At 37.8% G+C, this 18,451-nt stretch overlaps 1 protein-coding gene across 3 annotated transcripts in view; it reads right to left on the bottom strand.

Moving 5' to 3' along the window:
* LOC120714478 (astrotactin-2-like) overlaps positions 1-18,451 on the bottom strand; it is a 285,359-nt gene that overhangs the window by 85,756 nt on the left and 181,152 nt on the right. For all 3 annotated transcript variants that reach the window (XM_040000717.1, XM_040000718.1, XM_040000719.1), the window contains 2 exons: positions 14,289-14,455; positions 11,415-11,603 (listed from right to left, as the gene is read on the bottom strand). In XM_040000717.1, coding sequence (XP_039856651.1) covers positions 11,415-11,603; positions 14,289-14,455 — 356 coding nt within the window. The remainder of the gene's footprint in view (positions 1-11,414; positions 11,604-14,288; positions 14,456-18,451) is intronic.

The raw sequence follows: 18,451 nt of genomic DNA, 5'->3' as shown, positions 1-18,451 counted from the left end.
CTGACGATGTTTGGCCTGATCTACTGCACTGACATATTATTGTTCTGTCTATGCGTAGATGAATAAATGATGTGTTTTAAATGTACAGGGTGGGCCATTTATATGGATACACCGTAATAACATGGCAATGGTTGGTGATATTAAAGTCCTGTTTGTGGCACATTCTTGAGAAAAACACTTCAGCTGTTGATGCAGTGACTTACTTACTAGCAAAGCAGTGGTTTGCTTACATTTATGTATTAAAAAAATATATATATATGACATATATTTAAATATAGAAAATAATATGTTTTAGAACCTTGGAAAATACTTAACTGAATTTTTCATTTTTCAATTACTGTACAAGTAATTTAGATGTGCACAATTCAAGTGCCATTATTCTTTGAGCATGGAGTCAGTATGGCATAACCCACAAATTTCCTGAAGCAGGAACTAGAACAGAGAAAAAATGACTAACAATAAAAGGGATCTGAATGCTTTTGAGCGATTATGGATATATCGTGTTATTATTATTATATCGTATTGTTATTATTATACTTTTATTAAGAGGACCTAACAAAAACACGATGACATGAGCTTATGAAGGAAAAGAGGATTATAAGTCATATGTTGTTTTAGGGGGTCTACCAGAATATATGTATATATTTTTTAAACACATACTTTAGGTTAAAATAAAGCAGCACCTCTTTTTATCCTCTGGCTTTAAGGGACACCTGCCAAAAGTCCAGTCTTATTCTGAATATAGCCTTCTATGAGCTGTCAGATAACAAAACCCTGGTGTTCAACCCTACATGTTTGAATGTGAATTGGACCCAGAACAAAGAGAGTCTTTATTCATCTGCCAAAACAAGAGTCCAGGTAAAGGCTAAAGCCTTGATGGGTGTATGTTTTAGTGCTAGGCATCTGCCTGCCAGCTAAATTATGTTAATTCCATCTTACCTTATTTTGTGAACCTTGACAGAGAGGTAATAAATGGGCAAGGTAAGAACATTCTAGGATATTTGCTTTCACCGTAAATGGTCACCCTGAGTCCCAGTCTAGATGTTTTTTCTTTTTTTTTCATTTTTACAAACAAAGAAGCTCATCAGTTTCAGACGATCTTATAGACTCTAAAAGTTTTGATCATTCCCAACGTCAAACCTGTGGGCATGATGTTCAAAGCTTAAGGGAATGTTAGTTAACTGTGCGAAATGTTAACACAAAAGTAATTCCAGTGATTGTGGAGACATAAAAGAGTAATCCAACGGGATTTTAGTTTCTCTGATGCCGGGAGTACATAAAGACTGCTCTTGTCACAACATTTGATGTACTTTACTCATGGCCTAGATACTGAAAGTTGGCAGAAGCTTCAGATGTGTGCCAAACTATACTATATACCACTAGAAAAGTGTTATGAAATTGTGTTACTCAGTGACGTAGATTTCTAAAAGGGGTGAAAATCTAAAAAGTTGAAAATGTAGCGCTTCCTCTGTGAGACATTAACTTTAAGTGTTGACTATGTGATTTGGAACTTTTCAGATATTTCACAAAGATTAAAAAAAAGAAGAAGAAAGAGAGGCCAGACTGTTTGTACATGTACATTGTGGATAAACCTCTGGTCTTTATGGGGAAAACTGATGGGAGACTGGCTTATTAAAAAAAACTGCTGCTGGCTGTGCTTTAACCACCTTGAAATCAGTTATCATCTGCACTTTGTGTGGAAACAGAGCTAACCTTAGCAAATAACTCTGATTTATCATTGTAACAAACACGTCCTCTTCTTAACTACCTTGGCCAACATGTGTGATGTACGAATCTTATAAAAAGTCTTTTGGCATATCAGCAAGGAGAGCTTTTGGTTAAATTCACCATGTCTAAATTAATAAACATCCAAGTTGAACAACTGCAGGCTCCACCAGCACTCAGTTTAGCATCAATGAGAAATTATTTGGTTGAATGATTATACAAAGTATACCAGCTGTTTTGTTAATACACCACCTAAATGTAACACTTAAAAACCTCCTGTAGATATTAACAGTTAACCACATCACATCGCGCTCAAGCCTTTGAATTAAACTGTGATTCTTTTTTTTCATGCACTATATTGCCAAAAGCTCCCATGATGATACTACAGTCATACTGTTGTATAGAATATGATGCATTACAGTAAATTAAACAATCTAAAGAAGCATTTAAAGTGCAGCAGTATAACTGATCCATATAATACTGATTGTGAGCATTTTTTTGGCAGAATAATTACTTTTACTCTTGATACTTTATGCACACTTTGCCAGTAACACAGTTTTATGTGTAGTGTGGTGTTTCCATGGTGGTTTATTGTTACTTTTTCTAAAGCAATGCTTCTTTAAAAATGTCTCCACCTCTGTTGTAATTGTCAGCTAACAGTAAATAATAATTTTAATGCTAACTATAGAAGTAATAATATTTTACAATTCTGAGCTGGGGATAGGATTGGGAAGTTGAAATATCCTGGAGGAGTACAGCAAGCTGCAGAAGGCTGTCAACATATATATAAAAACGAAAGACAAGCATGACATAATTGGTATTCTTTAATCTGGTCCAATTAATCTCATCTGTTTTTCTTTTTTGCCATGTCTACCTTTCTGTATAAATTGCTGCACATCAGAGCCACACCTTGCAAAATGAGTGCTCCATGTACTCTCCCACATGATTTGTCTACATCTGTATGAGATGTTTGACTACTTTATTACATAATGCACAAAGCAGCATTTGGTGCACTACCCCCACCCCCCGCCCCAGCATTTCTCTCGCAGTTACTCTTTCCTAGTGTTTCGCTAAGTTTTGATTGGCTTTACTGTTTTGATTTAACTTTTTTTTTTTTAAACACATATTGCTCCCTTTACCAACACCCCCCCCCCCCTCTCTCCCCGTCCCTGCTTTCTGCAGCCAAACAGCAGGTAGTCGGATACAAGCCTCTCTAACATTAGTTGATATTAGGCTAGGGTCTATTAGGTCCTGCCTCGCCATGTGAGTTACTGCACAGAGAGTGAGTGCCTTGGGAACAATCACACTCACAAACACCGGCGCACTGACTCACACAAGCAAACACATACCCACACAAAGTTAAATCCAAACCCACACAAATGTTTGAGCACTGCACACAAAGCCCTCGCAATCTCCCAGACATGCTCACCTTATGTGCACTCAGTCATAAAGATGGAGGAATCACTGAGGCTTTAAGAACCTCCTCTTACCCTTATGCTTCCTCTTTTGCTAAACTCGGTCTGCTAAGGTGCCAAGGTGTAAATAAGACCCAAACTTTCCAGAAAATCAACTGGAGCAATGTGAGGAAAAAATATCCCTTTTTGGTCATTCTTGCGTTTTCATTTTCATTTTTTAAGTTTAATATCCAAATTATTGAATAAAATTGAATGACTAAATACTTATGTATCCTGTATACTTTCAAAAATGACACCCATCAATTTGCAGAATTAAAAGAAATAATGAATTGCATATGCTTTATGGCTATGTACAAGCTAAAGCAACATGGCTGTTTAATGTAGAGATAAAACCACATTTATAGCAGACGGGTATTAAAATGATAAAAGCAGGACTTGAGCAAACAGATTGTGGAAGCTAACGGAGATGAAAATATTTAATAAAATGAGTTCACAAGAAAGAGCCTAATATTTACAACAAATAACCTAACCTTTTAAATCCCATTCACATTGAATATCGAAACAGCAGTCTGTGTGCATTAGTGTATGACATATAAACACAGGGCTTTGTCTCGACACTTTAATGTAATCAAGTATTTTGTGAGGCTGCTGTTGTACAATTGCGTTGGGTTGTATTTTTTTCATGTAAAAATAAAAGGCTGTTTTCAGCTTTTTTTCACAGCTTGCTTGAGATCCTAGAAGAGGCCTTTGAATGTTGCCAAACTGTACTGACTGCATTTACACCTGGCTGCGATCCAACCACCTCCAGACATCACATACATTTCAGTTTCTATTGCCATACACTTTATCTGCAATTTACAATGCATTAGCAAACAACCACAATGCATTTGGGTCTAAATGGAGTCTTCATACTCCCAAAACTGTTAAATCCCACACTTCCCATTTATGCACCTAAATGGGATATTTGGAAAAGTCTATACTTGCCTTGCAAACATCCACGTTTCAAATGGCACGACACCAGTTTGTAATGGATTAGGTAATGGCTTTCTGTAATAAATGCATAGACTGTGATTGCAAATAACACAGATAGCACTGATGGCGTTGTAAGAAGATATCTCAGCTAGAGAAAACTCCACACAAATACATACAAAATAATATAGAGCTTTTTTGAAATTTTAAGTGACACAACAACTGTGACCTTCACAAACAAAAATAGTAGAAAGACTAATACAATACACCATACTGTCCTACATCTCAGTGTCGCAAGCTGTGGTAGCATTTATTTGTTTTCTCATGAGCCAGACACATTAAATTTGTATGAAATCTGTCGAAACAACCAAATGTTTGAATACAACAAAGATGCCAACCGATCTAGTAAGTAAAAATAATTATGCATGGAGATATATGACTATCTGAATATCTAAGTACATAAACATAAGTGCTTTAACGCCAGGATGTCACACACACACATAACTCTGTATGAGTTCACAATTCTGCCACGCACACCCACACACATATGTGCACAGGCAATAGTAAAGAGATAAACACTATGCTGAGAATTTAAGAAAGAAGGAGCAGGCACATATTTTGGAAGAGAATTAGGAAGCATCCCATCAACCTTGAGCAGCTTAACCCTTCACCTCAGCAGTCTGTCTCAGTGTCTCATGGCTACTCATTATATGGGAAGAAACTGCCTTGTAATGTTTGTTGACTCAACCCCCCAGTAGACTCTACCCTGTGTGCACAAAGGAGATAATTACTGAAAATTACTGAGGAACATGGAAATGTAGTTGTGTTTATGCCTGAGAGCTTTGCGGGCTCCTGGATTCACAAATTATTCATATTGTGGTATCGTCTTCGCCTGAGAGGTGAGCAGTGATGACGACTTCTAGCAGAGTACCTATCAAAAGTGGTTTTGTCTGTTTCTTCTTTTCGGTATCTTTTCCCTTTTTTGCAAAAAACCCCATTATGCATCAACGTGACAAGAGTGACAGCATCACCTTAACAAAGCAAGTGGAGCTCATTTCTTCTCTCTCTCTCAATCATTGCTCGTCTTTTGTCACAACCCAAACGTTTTACTGCATTTACCATGAGGCATTCTCACTCTGCCAACTATTAAGGAAAAAACACGCGAGCAATATGATATGCTTAAATGAAATGCTAAAATCAGTTAACTAGAGTCAGTTAACAGGTCTATAGAGAGCTGTGGGGTCAGGTTCCTGTGTTAATGCACTCTCAATCACCTATGATCATGTGGCAGTTCATGAAAAAAGGTGTTTTTTGAGGCAAGAAAAGGAGTGTAAACTTTGAAATGCCAGGAGGATATCTGCCGCTGCTCATTACATGGTGTTGTGAAAACAGTAGTGCGGATATTCTTCTTTGGATCAGATTTGGATCTGTTTTGTATTCTGTATCATTTCTAAAAAAAATAGCATGCCTGTTTTAGAGGTTCAAAGTTGTGAGGCTGTGAGGCTCACCCTATCCCATTTGCTCTTTTAATGTATGCTTCGAGTTGTTAATTGGTACTTAGTGATTGCAGTGGTGTATCAATGTATATATGTATGAGTCTGTCTCTCTCCTATTTGGATGCTGCCTGCTGCTTTCTTATTCTAAATTTACAGGACTAGGGTGTGCGTGTGTGTTCATACATTCACATTTACCCTTCATGCAGTCCTGTATCATAAAATGAGGCAAACTCAATTTTAAATGAACAACAACACATGACATATTATACTTAGTACACCTCATCATTTTAATAGCTTGTATAACGGCTTCTAACTTGAAGTGTACTGAAACAATCTGAAGGTTCTTTATCAGTGTCTCACATCGTTAAGGAGGAATTTTACCCCTCTTGTCTTTACAAAAGAAGCTTTGTAGGCATTCACTGAGGTCTGGATTTAGACTTGGTTCTTTTCTTCTTCAGCCATTCTGTTGTAGACCTGCTTTTATCCTCGGGTTCATTGTCCTAGAATACTTTGGTATTTACTTTAAGGTGCCCAAGTCCAGTAGCTGCAAAGCAAGCCTAACTCATCACTCAACCAACATGCTTAACAGTGAGGATGAGGTGTGTAGGTTCTTAGTTATCCAGGTCATGTAGTCTTCTGTGCTTAAAAAAAAAAAAGGCAACTGGACTTCTTCAAGTTTACCTCTCATCCAAGAGGTTGGAGGTGAATGAAAGGTGGAGAGTCCCAGGTATTTAACCCCTAGTGGGGTTTGTTCCCTGTGGACGTGACCCTGAGTGTTGTTGACCTACTACTGATCTTGTGAGTCATCACATGATCCTCAAGAGCATGAGCCTCGTCCTTTTGGTGGAGGTGTCAGCTGAGTCTTGGCTTTTCAATGTTGGGCCATGTGTTTGTGGAGTGGAGTGTTTTCAGTAAACGTGGTCCTCTGCATCATGGCCAAACATCACTGATTTGATCTTGTCTAGCCAAAGGACATCGCTCCTAAGCTTTGCTGCCATGTTCTTTTTAGAGAGAAGGGCTTTTTGCTGGCATCCCCACTAAAAGAGTCATACTTGTTCATGCTTTTTTTGTAAATGTACTGTCATGAACTTTAACATTTAACATGTTTACTGAGGCTCATATAGCCTGAGTAGTTCGGGTGCAGCATTAGAATTAGTTTTTCTGAGCATTACACGGTCTGACCTTGGGGTAAATTTGCCGGGACATTAACTTGTGGGAAGACTGGCAACTGTTTTAAGTGTCTTCCAGTTCTGAAAAATCTCTCTCACTACAGCGTGATGGACTTCAACATTTTTTAAATGGAAAAATTATCTTATATGACTTCCCAGACGAGTTAAATTTTCACAGTTTTCTGCCTTTTGTTTTAGGTTTTGTTAAATAAATAATGATACGCTGTAATAGGCCATGCTTTGTAATTCATCTGAGATTGTATTTACCTAGCACCTGCTTAGGACTAGATTACACTTAAGTCCTGATATGTAAGCCATTAGAATCAAAAGTGAGTGTACTTTCTTTTCACCATGGCTCTACAGGCTTGACACTGATGTACCAATTAGTAGCAGGATGTCATTATGGTACATGTAAGTGCACAATTAAGTAAATAGAAAGGATGCAATCTTAGGATAAGTTTTGGCCTTTAGCCTGCATTCATTGTCAGGTTCCTGGATGAAACTGTAAAAAATATAATCAATCTTTTTGGGCCAGATTTCTTTTCCACAGCGTTTTATACTTCCACATCCACATTTACGCATGTAATGAATGAATGCTTGAATGACATCGTAATATTGTGTTACAGTTCTGTAATTTACAGCAATATGCAAAAATCACTCCCCGGGCTTACCTCAACATCCTGTGAAAAAGCAAAGTGTGATCAATATAATACCAAATGTATGCAAAACAGTCGTAAATCACGGATTATATTTCATACTGAAAAAAAAAAGACCTGTGAAGCTGTGAATCAATTTATACAATTCATCTCAATCATCTAATATTTCACTTTGAGGTGCTGGTGCATAGGAATGGGGTTTTGTGTGTGTGTGCGTGTGTGAGAGAGAAACCCAGTAGACTGTGGAGGTGAGAAAAATAAGGGCTGTGGAATAAGTCTTGCATCTGCATATCAAAGAAGGTGTGGAGGGAAGTGCAGAAAATGATGAGAAAAGAACTGTAGTATGTTTCTACAAATGCATAGAGTGTGAAGTAGGTTCTTATGGGAGCAAAATCATTACGAAGACAAAGCTAATGTTCTTTTGACAAATGACAGTGGATTTGATAAGCACAGTAAGTACCACAGTAAGATAACATGGCATAATACACATGTTTAATTAATGACACTGCAAGGCAAGTACCAACCTACTGTGAGCTGAGCCTTTCTGGTTAGACTTACCCCGGCTCAACTTTCCATCGTTAACAGAAATAAATTGAAACAAAGATGAAAGTTTAGTGGGGTCGATGAATACAAAATACATTCTGGTTAAACAAAAATTTTCCCCACAGAATTTGACACTGATTTAAATAATGGATACACAGAGTAACACCTTTCTTTTTTGTTTCCTCTAGTCTCTCTTCAAAACGTACTGAACCATGTACTGTCGGTCTATTTAAATGCTTTTCGTGTTTCGTTTCAGACATACTCTGCACCTAGAGACGTGTGCGTTCTTTATCCAAACAGGCACATCAGCCTGGAAGTGCACTTTGCCTGTCATCTGCATGTAATCAGCCAAGTGTGCCTTTAACTGCAGGGAACCATATAAGTGTAGCTAAGTATGCATCTTGCAATTAGCATGGAAATTTTTCTAGCTTCAAAGCACAGGTGCAAATTGCACAGGTGTAAGAAAATGAAGGCTGAGATGGAAAACAGGAAAAGTTCTCTATAAATGTTCTCTCTGAAGTGTGACTTAACTTCTTGGAAAGATAAATAACCACAATACCTAACTAATTCCAAACAGAAAAAGTGGATGGAGAGCTGTGGCTGAGTGGTCATTTTACTTGATGTTCAGAACTGAAAATAGGGCCCTTTTAAGAGCCAAGTAGATTTGTCTGCAGTTACCTTGACAGTGTCAGGGAAACTCTTTATAGAAATCATTAGTGAATTACAATTTTACCTAAGTTGAAAAAAACCCATATAAGTCTCAGCTAGAGCCAAACATGTTTATCCATAATGTTTGTAACTTGCAATTATCTAACTTTTATTTTGATGTCTTTTTTTGGTTTTTGACTGTCTCTTAAGACTTCCAAGTCACTGTGCCAGTGAGCGTCACAGAGCACAACAACCATACTTAAAGGATGCTTAGTAATCAGCAAAATGTACTTCTGAGTATAGACCTTGCCAAACAGCCTTAGGGTGTATAAAGGTGAGACATTCACTAAAAAGGAGGAACATGAAAAGTTAATAGTGTTGTAACTTCTCTTTGGTAATTCACTGTTTGACAATTTCTTCATTTTTAAGGGATTAATTCCTGCTATTACGGGAGCTTTGATTAATTCTTGCCTGCAAGAAAGGATTTGAAGAAATTTAAAAAGAAAAAACATTAAAGAAAGTTTTTAAATTTTAAGAAATTTAAAAGCAGGGACCAAAAACACATTTTAACAATATCATATACACTATATTATTTTATGTTGATCTCATAAGGTAAAAAAAAAAAACAGTATGTCACTCATTGTGTGTCTAGTTGTTTCAATTTTGTAATGTCATCAGAGTCCTGGTCTTGAGTACATGTGTATTTACTTTCTGTATTTAATATAACCCAGCTCATGGAGTTGGAGCCTGGAGGATCAGGCCCCATTGTGCAGCCTACTGTTTGAGGGCAAAGGGATAAAGACTGCCTCTTTGCCAGGGTTTATAATCCTCAAACTGTGCCTTTGTCTCATCTGTCAAACTGTGCCTTGTTGAGTGTATTAGTGGAAGTTACCAACTGGTTTAGCCTCTCAAACCTTTAGGAAACCTTGGACCTTTAGTCCCCAGTTTAAGCTCTGGACATGTCAGTCTTTCTTCCAAACTGTCTAAAGATAACTCTTCAGTCCCTGTTTAACTTAGAGCTGATAAGGTGATCACAGGTAACTATCACAACTAACCCCTGAGTGGTTTCTGTTATATTCCAGGAATGCTTTTAGAACAAAACGACTGGTTGTGCATCACAAGTTAGTGAGGTTGATGTCTGCAGCTACTCTTGGAAAAACCCGAGGCGTATACTAAGTGTCTATACTCGTCATTGTGGGTACAGAGAAGGTCGTCAGATGTTGCCTTTATGGGGGAGTTAAACCATAGCTTTTCATTCCTTTGAATGCTCTGAAGCCTCTTAATTTATAACGTGAGGTCCAAACAAAACTCTGAGAAAAATATTTTCAGTTTGTATTTACCTGTTCTGTATACTTTGGTAATTAGTTGACATTTCCTGAATGCATGAAAAAACTCATTTACTTTAAAACAGTGTTAGATTGGTCATCTTTTACAATAACTCACTCTAGCTAATAGATGCATTAGTCTGATTCTTTCTGTTTAACAGCTTCTCTACGTTCCAATAACATCTTCAAGGACGCTGCTGACACGATTGTGTCGAGTGTTAAATCCCAAATAAATGAAACTTAATAGCATTTAGAACTGCTTCTTTTGAAAGCTGTTTATATTAAGAATATAGGGATGTTAAAGCAGAAGTGTCCTTTTTAATACACTTATCTGTGGATTACTGAAATGCTGAATTCTCTGAGGAATTATGTGAAATTACAGTACCTGAATTATAGCACACTTCTGAGAGAAGACTTCACACAAACACCTTACAAAGGCTCTTATGTTAATATTATTCAAATTGCTTCTTTGACTATAATTTGACCATTTTAAAATGAAATTAATGGTGTAAAACTGCAGACTCGAAACACTTACCTTGTGTTCACCACCCTTCCTGGGTACAAGGAGATTTTAGCAGGACGACGATGCCCAAAGAAACTATTAATACATTCGGATAAATTCTACCTAGATCTAAAATTTTAGCCATTTTTGAAAGATGGAAAGGTTTCTCTCCGTTTCTTAAAAGTATGCGCTGTAAAGTCATGACCCTGTGCCAAGCACAACTATTATGACCCATAGGGCAGAGCAGTTGAAAAGCATTTTATGGTTACCCTGCTGAAAGCGGTGCCTATATAGTATGCGCATGAGATAGTGACGACAGACACAGAGAATGTGAGATATAGGCTGAGCATGTTTACCGTGGATACTGTATTTGTGCATAAATAGACCCTATCATCTCTCAGTGTTGAGCATTTCCTCACAGACAGCATGTGACTTATCAGAGTGAGCCAGGTTTTCAGAGAGCTGACAGTTTAAGGAGAACTGCCATGGGATAAGTCTCAATCCTCACTCAACCATTACACTCTCATGCCCTTCTCTCTCTCTCTGTCACACACACGTATCTACATAGACACGCACACACACACACACACACTGAAGCAAGCACAGACGCAGCAACCCAATGGCAAACCCTGACTACCGATTTTCAGAGCTGCCTCAATGTGTCTCTCGAGATGCAGAAAAACTGTTCAGATGTGAAACAGCAGGTCTCGAGGGAAGACTAAGTGTCTACAAGTTTAGTTGGAAATAATATAAAAACAGATTCTTTTTTCAATAGATAAGAAAACAATAAAAGGGAAAGAAAAAGCATAAACTTATAGAACGAGACACGATTCTAGGTAAGATTAAAGAAAAGTGAAGAACAACATAATGAACAGTCACTAACAATTGAAAGAAAAAAGACATGACACATGAACATTAGTCTGTATAGTCATGTAAGTGTAATGCATGTACTTGTACACTAGTTACCGGAAGGTCATTTGGAATATCTGTCCCAAGTTGACTTGCTGGGTTTTGTTGTTGTATCCATGCAGCATCTCACCAAACAGGGTGTCATTGAAGTAGACATCCTGCTTAGGGCATTTTGGTCCATCACAGTTGTCTGACTGCAGGAGACAGGAGCGCCCATCGCCTGCCAGCTTGTACTCTTGTACGCATCTGAGGAGGAAGGAAACACTGTCAATACAATGTATGATATGCAATCTAGGAGACCTTGTTTACACTTGAGGTGAAAGCATAGTGCTGGCAAGATTTGAAACAGAAGATTGAGCTGTAGCAGGCTGATTGTGATTTGAAAGACTGACATTATATACAAGGATGTTCCCATGTTCCTACTTTAATTTTCAATCTATAAAGACCAATACAGAGAAACTCAGCATGCCAAAATCGTACCGATTTTCTTTAGAATTCCCTCAGACTAATAACAGCCTGACGCAGACAATCACAACCAATGTTTTGAAAAGACATTTTTCCAGGTTTTCAGTTTATATACCATTAAATCTACTTTGTTACTGTCAAAGCTAAAATGCCTTTTAAATATGCAAAGTGCTACAGTCGCAATTATCAATGGTGAGTTTGTGGACACAAGCACTCTGGTGAAAACCATTTTAAAACAGATTCCAGTGGCACTGGATTCAGCAGACTCTGCAGTTAGTCACAATTATAGCTTCCACTATTGTGTGCAATCCTGTCTTACAGACCAGGCTGAGCAGTTAGTGCTGCTGGATAGGGCTGAGCGTAGGACTCATGCAATTGTTCATGTCTCTTCACCTCGGTGGGAAGGAGATGTCAACTGCTGTTGGCAATACTCAGATGTGGTGGAACAGGGGCTTTCTGTAGTTGAAGGCAAATCTGCTTCCATTTTTGTAAATGAACAATTTGTATAATTACAGAACAAAGTTATACCATTCAGATGATTTTATTAATTTAATCTGTTTTTTCCCACAGGCCACTTTTAAAAAGCATTGTGCATTTATTACAGAACATGTGGATATACAGGCTAGTGATTTAGTAAAATACACTTATGAAATTAAACAGGATATCATGGTAAATGGACAGAGCCTCAACGTTCATGTTTGCCCACAGTGTAAGGGTACCAAATGATCTGGGGAAAATGAGGACATCATTCCAGATCAGACACAGATCAAGAATGAGGGCATGCTTCATGTTTCTTTAGGCTTCTGCTGTTAGGTTTCCATCAAAAAGTCAACAGATGCATTTAGACATGTTTTTAAGTATCCTTTTATCAGTTATCAGGTCCCAGGAATTAAGCAACTTTCATTGGCATGATCAGAACAGTTTCCATAAATGATCAGCCAGTCTTGAGATATAAATACCCTCAAAGAAGACAGCTATTTAAAGGAAAATGGGAAGGACAACCCTAAAGCTAACAAAAACACTGACAGAAGTACTTCCTGTATTTTTGGTTACTATTTGTAGCCCTTTTTCAGACCTTTCATGTTTGGAGCAACAATATAATATTTAATATTGCTCCAGGAATATCACTGCTTTTAGAAATTGGGTAAAAAGACCAATATAGAAGTTCAGGTCTTTGTGGCAGAAATACTCATTAACCTGAAGGGTTTTATTCAGTGTAGATCATTCTTTTCTTTAACCTAACCTTAAAAAAGTTCCATGTCCCAAAGCTGAGCACGTAACAGAAAAATTATGATAACAATAAATTCTAAACGAGAAAAAAAAAATTTTAATCAGCCAGCTAAGAACAACCTTGTTTCTTTTTTCATGCAAACTCTAGTCTCACAGGTGGAAGTCCTGTGTTTGACCCATTTGTTCACTATTCACATCTTTTCCAGCTGCCACGGACCACAGTGCAGTAGTTTTTTTTCAGTGTTTTTCATCAAGTTGCAAAGTAACAGTGTGATTGCACTGGGGAATCTAAGCAGTCTGCACTCAAATGGAAACCCAAGTATTTACAATATACTGGGTACAATCAAAAAGTTCTATGAATAAGTGCAAACAAAAACTATACCTAATTGAAATTTGGCATGATTTCCCCTTCAAGAATATCTTCATTCTACAAAATGACCATCACACAGAGGCTCACTGTCAGCCAAAGTTGAAGTTTTTTAGCTAAGAGTCCATTTTCATTGAATGTCATGTCCAGGGTGGTACCAGGATAATAGTCATCTTCTTTGTTTTCAACATTCACAAGGATGTGCACTACCAAAAGATCCCCCTGCCTCAGACTGTCAATGCAAAGCTCCATTTGTACCATGCAGAGAACTTTGGCATGTGCCATGTTGTGCTGGAACTTAGTGCACTGACAAGGCTGGAGTTTTTTTTTTTAATCCACACATATAAAATCCTCACAGACCCATCAGATTTGCCTCCCTGTGACTTCCACTGCTTCCACAAAATGAAAATCAGGTTAAAGGTTCACTGTTTTGACGCAGTACCTCCGTAACATTCAGGCACACGTGCCAAGAGAACAGAACGGGGTTTCCACTGAGCAGTCTAAAAATAGTAGCTGGACTAGAAGCTGTGAACACGATCTCAGAGGTGAGATTCACTAATATTACTTGTATCAGGTTTGAATTGTTTGGACAAATTCATGCAAGTTTTCTTTCCACATCTTTGTATTGTGTATGTTTTTGTAGATTATGCTCGTAATGGCTATACTAGAACTGTATGATATGTATTTGTCAATCTATCTATATGGCTTTCTAGCTATAGTTTATTCACTGGTTATTTCGTATTTAGTATTTTTTGAAAATTTACATTTGTGTAATCGAACCATCACTCATGAAACCTACTTCCAAAGAAAGCTTTATTGGCACCCTGCAGATGTCTTCTCTTTCTCTATTTACTACTAGCTATTCTCACCCGCAAAACATGAGTACGTTGCTGGAACTTGGGTCATCTTCAAGGGGCACAAGCTGCTGGAGACACAGCTGTTCACAACCTCCATTGAAGCCATCCGTACAGTCAATGCCCCTGGAGTAGTCATAGCAACCTGAGCCATCTTTCATTGGCCTCAGCCCCTCAGGACACTGTAAGAAAAAGAAAGAAGGAAAGGTGGTGGGAGGGATACAAGCAGGGGGTGAGGATAAAGGCACAGAATAAGAATAGAGAAGAAGAGAGTAAAACACATAGGTCAGAATGTGCATTTTAATCAGGATTGAAAAGTACTGAGAGGACAGAGATAGTAAGACTGAGAAGATAAGACAGTAGTAGTAGGGAGTAAGACTTTCAGAAAGAACAAATTCAAGAAAAGAAGAATTTAAGCCAATTATATTTTTCTGATACAACACAATAAAAGGTGGAGGCGCTTAAAGGATTAGAAAATTAAACAACGGCAGCTTGGAATCGTTACCACAGCTCATTTTACTACCTGAGCAGAAAGCCCCCCCTCAGTTCACACAAAGGCCTGTGTTGGTGTTGGTGTTTTTTTTTTTTTTTTTAATGCCAGACAGAAAGAAAAAACTCAGAGGCGAAAGATTTAGACACAAGCACCAGCAATTAAAATGATTATCATTTGTGAAATCATTCCACGCTGATAGAAGTGTGATAAAAGAAAATAATAAACTTAAGCATTGCAAATGAGCCAAGGGATTTCAAGAAACAGAAATAGCCACTCTTGTTTGCTGGGAATTAAGTCAACTGATACTTTTTACATGGATAATAATTAGCAAAGTCATTAGTGGCTCACTAAAAAGTGGCGCCCTATACCTTGCAGTAAATTATTGATACCACAAGCTTTTATCACTGGGTTGTTGTTGTGACATTTCATTTCAATATGAAGCATTAGTTCAACTTTGAGTTCCCATCAACCAAACACAAAACAAATCACATTTATCTGAGTATGTCAACTCAAGCCAGAAATCTGAGGAGGAACAATGGGTCCAGCACCCTAGTCATTTGCCTGGCTAATTTAAAGTGCAGAATTTAATTTATGAAGTGGATTTTTAAATGAATTATATTTCCTCCAGCATAAGAAATACTAATTATTCAGAACTGCAAAAGCAGCAGATGTATTATATAAGAAAGTTGGACTCCATTAAAAATGTAATGTTACTAACAATAAATAACTTCTTGACTTAATAGCTTACGCTCATAAATTATATTGCATTATTCATCTCATATGTAAACAAGATGCTTATTACACAAACAAAACAAAAAGGTCAGACTTTTCTGCTGGCTCAGCTTAACTGTCAAGTCAACCAACATGCTGCTAAAACAATATTGATAAGTGTTATTATATCAAAAAGCATAAAAAAATGTGTGTGTGTGTTCATTGTTCTAACAATTAACAGAATATTAGCAGAATATTAAAATATTATACATTCTATATATAAATCATATATCATATATTTTCACTGAAGCTGAAGCTTTGCCGGCTCCACGATGTGAATCTCTCATACCATCACATCCTAAAGAATCTCTCATGGACTGATGTCTGATGACAGCTGAGCACAGTGAACTCCTTCTTATGTTCAAGAAATCAGTTTGAGATGATTTGAGCTTTGTGACATGGCATGTATCCTGTTAGAACCAGCCATCAGAAGATTCGTATGATGGTGGAAGTCATAAAGGGATGTACATGCTCATCAACAAGATTCGGGTAGGCCGCAGTATTGCTATCATGCATAGTTAATACTAAGGAAGCTAAAGCAAGAAAACATCCAAGAAACTACCCTCCACATCATTACACCACCGGCAGAGTGATACACTGGAGTGAACCTTTGATACAAGGTAGGATGGATGCATGCTTTCATCTTATTTAAACCAAATTATGACACTACTATCCAAATACAGCAGCAGAAATCATCTTTCCAATCTTCTATTGTCCAGTTTTGGTCAGCCCAAGCAAAGACGCGGTTTCCTGTTCTTACCTGACATGAGTGGCACCTGGCATGATTCTTTTCCTGCTGTAGCTTCTCTGATTCAAAGGCATTATTATATATCCTGTATTTAAGCACTAAAAAGTCTGATTGGAATTTTTAAAAATATATATTTTTCAAGAGACACCTGGTTAAGGGGCCAGCAGAAATTGCAGCAAATATAATACAAGTGAAGAAAGAAACACATTTGATGGTCTTCTGGACATCTTGATGGCAACGAGTGGTTATTTCAGAAATTGATGCCTTCCCATCAGTTTGAAATAGTCTAACTATTTGCTCTGAGTTCTGACATCAACAAGGCACTCCTAGAGAATTTACTCCATACTTGCAGCTCACTGGATATTTTCTCTTTTTTGGACTATTCTCTGCAAACCCTAGTCATGGCTGTGCAGGAAAATCCCAGGAGATCAACAGTTCCTGAATTACTGAGATCAGACAGTTTGGCATCAGCAACGTTGTATCACCTTTCTTCTCCATTCTGATGGTGAGTTAATAATAATAATGGTTTATATAACAATTTATATAGCGCTTTTCAAGGCACCCAAAGCGCTTTATAATACCACTATTCATTCACTCTCACATTCACACACTGGTGGAGGCAAGCTACAGTTGTAGCCACAGCTGCCCTGGGGCAGGCTGACAGAAGCGAGGCTGCCATATCACGCCATCGGCCCCTCTGGCCAACACCAGTAGGCAGTAGGGTAAAGTGTCTTGCCCAAGGACACAACGACAGAGGGATCAAACCAGCGACCTTCCGGTTACAGATGCGCTTCCCAAACCCCTGAGCCACGGTAGCCCTAGAGTTTGAACTTTAGCTGGTCATCTTGAATGCACTGAGTTGTTGCTATGTGATTGACTGATTAGATATTTGGATTATTTGTTGCATTTTTTAACATTTGTTTTCTAGTTGGCAATTTTTTATAACTACACCAGGAAGGCCACATTCAACTACTGCAGTATACAGCAATAACCTTTGAATTAGCTTAACTAAACAGAAAACAAATCATTCCTCTGTGTAGTGAGAACCAGGATCCAGTAGCCCTGACTTTCACAAGTTAACGTATGTCATTACTGAGATGTTATATAATGTTTCCTACAAAGTGTGACATTACATGCTGGAAAACAACAACAGAATTACCACCCCATATGAGTTTCCAGTAGGATGCATATAGTCTCAGAGATACTATAAATAGTTTCCATCTCATCTTTGAATATTTGACAGGTTTCAGCTGTGGTCAATTTACACTTTCAGATGTGAGCCACATGCTGAAAATGTGTTGGTTTTGCCAGCCTTTCAGTTTCAAGTGTTGCTGTAATGTCTTCCTTGCTTGCATTGATATCTGCCTCTTTTTGCTAAGAAACGAGGACTGTGAGAGACTGAGTTACATCAGTTTTCTAGTCCACAGTTCAATTCTTTCATGGCTACTCTGACTCATCTAGATTCCTCAAGTTTTGTGTGCCAGCATAGGATATTTTTGTAGGCGTGCAATGACAAACAGCTAAAATGTCTGCTGGTTGTGGTGTATTTATTCTTAAAGAACAAAAAAAAAACAATGCTATATACTAAATACTACATATTTCTCAAAGTTCAGAAAGTTAAATGACTTTATTATTTCTCTGAGAACTTTTTCTTAGGTTAGGAAGCACAAAGGAAGAGGTGGTGTTAAAGGGTCTAGTGCACGTAAGGAAGGTTCACTGACATCATTAGTCACATGCCTGCAGACACAGTTGTATAGACGCTAAAGGGAAAACTATGTGTAGCTATTTATTAATGACTGACATAGGCAAGGACTCACATCCAAAGGCACCCTTTTCCCCTCAGTTCTGGTCATCAGATGAGAAGGAAAACAACAGAGAAGTGGTATATATTGTTGTTTTGGACTAGAACAGTTGGCATTTCTACCTCCTAGAGATAGAGGCAGTACGAGGTGTGTGAACTTTTATCTCCAACAGCTTTCAACTATCATAGTCGTTATGTTTCCCTGGTTTTCTGCTTAAAGATTTCCGAAGAGATTATTAATCTCATTAAATCCAGCAGAACTGTACAATTTAAGTAACACCATTTATCAGTAACTGCAACAACACATAACATATTAGCATTTCTGGAAACAAATGCTTTATAGTAGAACCATTTAAAGGCCACCT

Source organism: Simochromis diagramma, unplaced genomic scaffold (genome assembly GCF_900408965.1).
Source record: "Simochromis diagramma unplaced genomic scaffold, fSimDia1.1 OVJJ01000596.1, whole genome shotgun sequence".
Taxonomy (NCBI): Eukaryota; Metazoa; Chordata; class Actinopteri; order Cichliformes; family Cichlidae; genus Simochromis; species Simochromis diagramma.
Note: the sequence above shows the minus strand (reverse complement) of the source record. Positions and strands in the feature narration are given on the sequence as shown.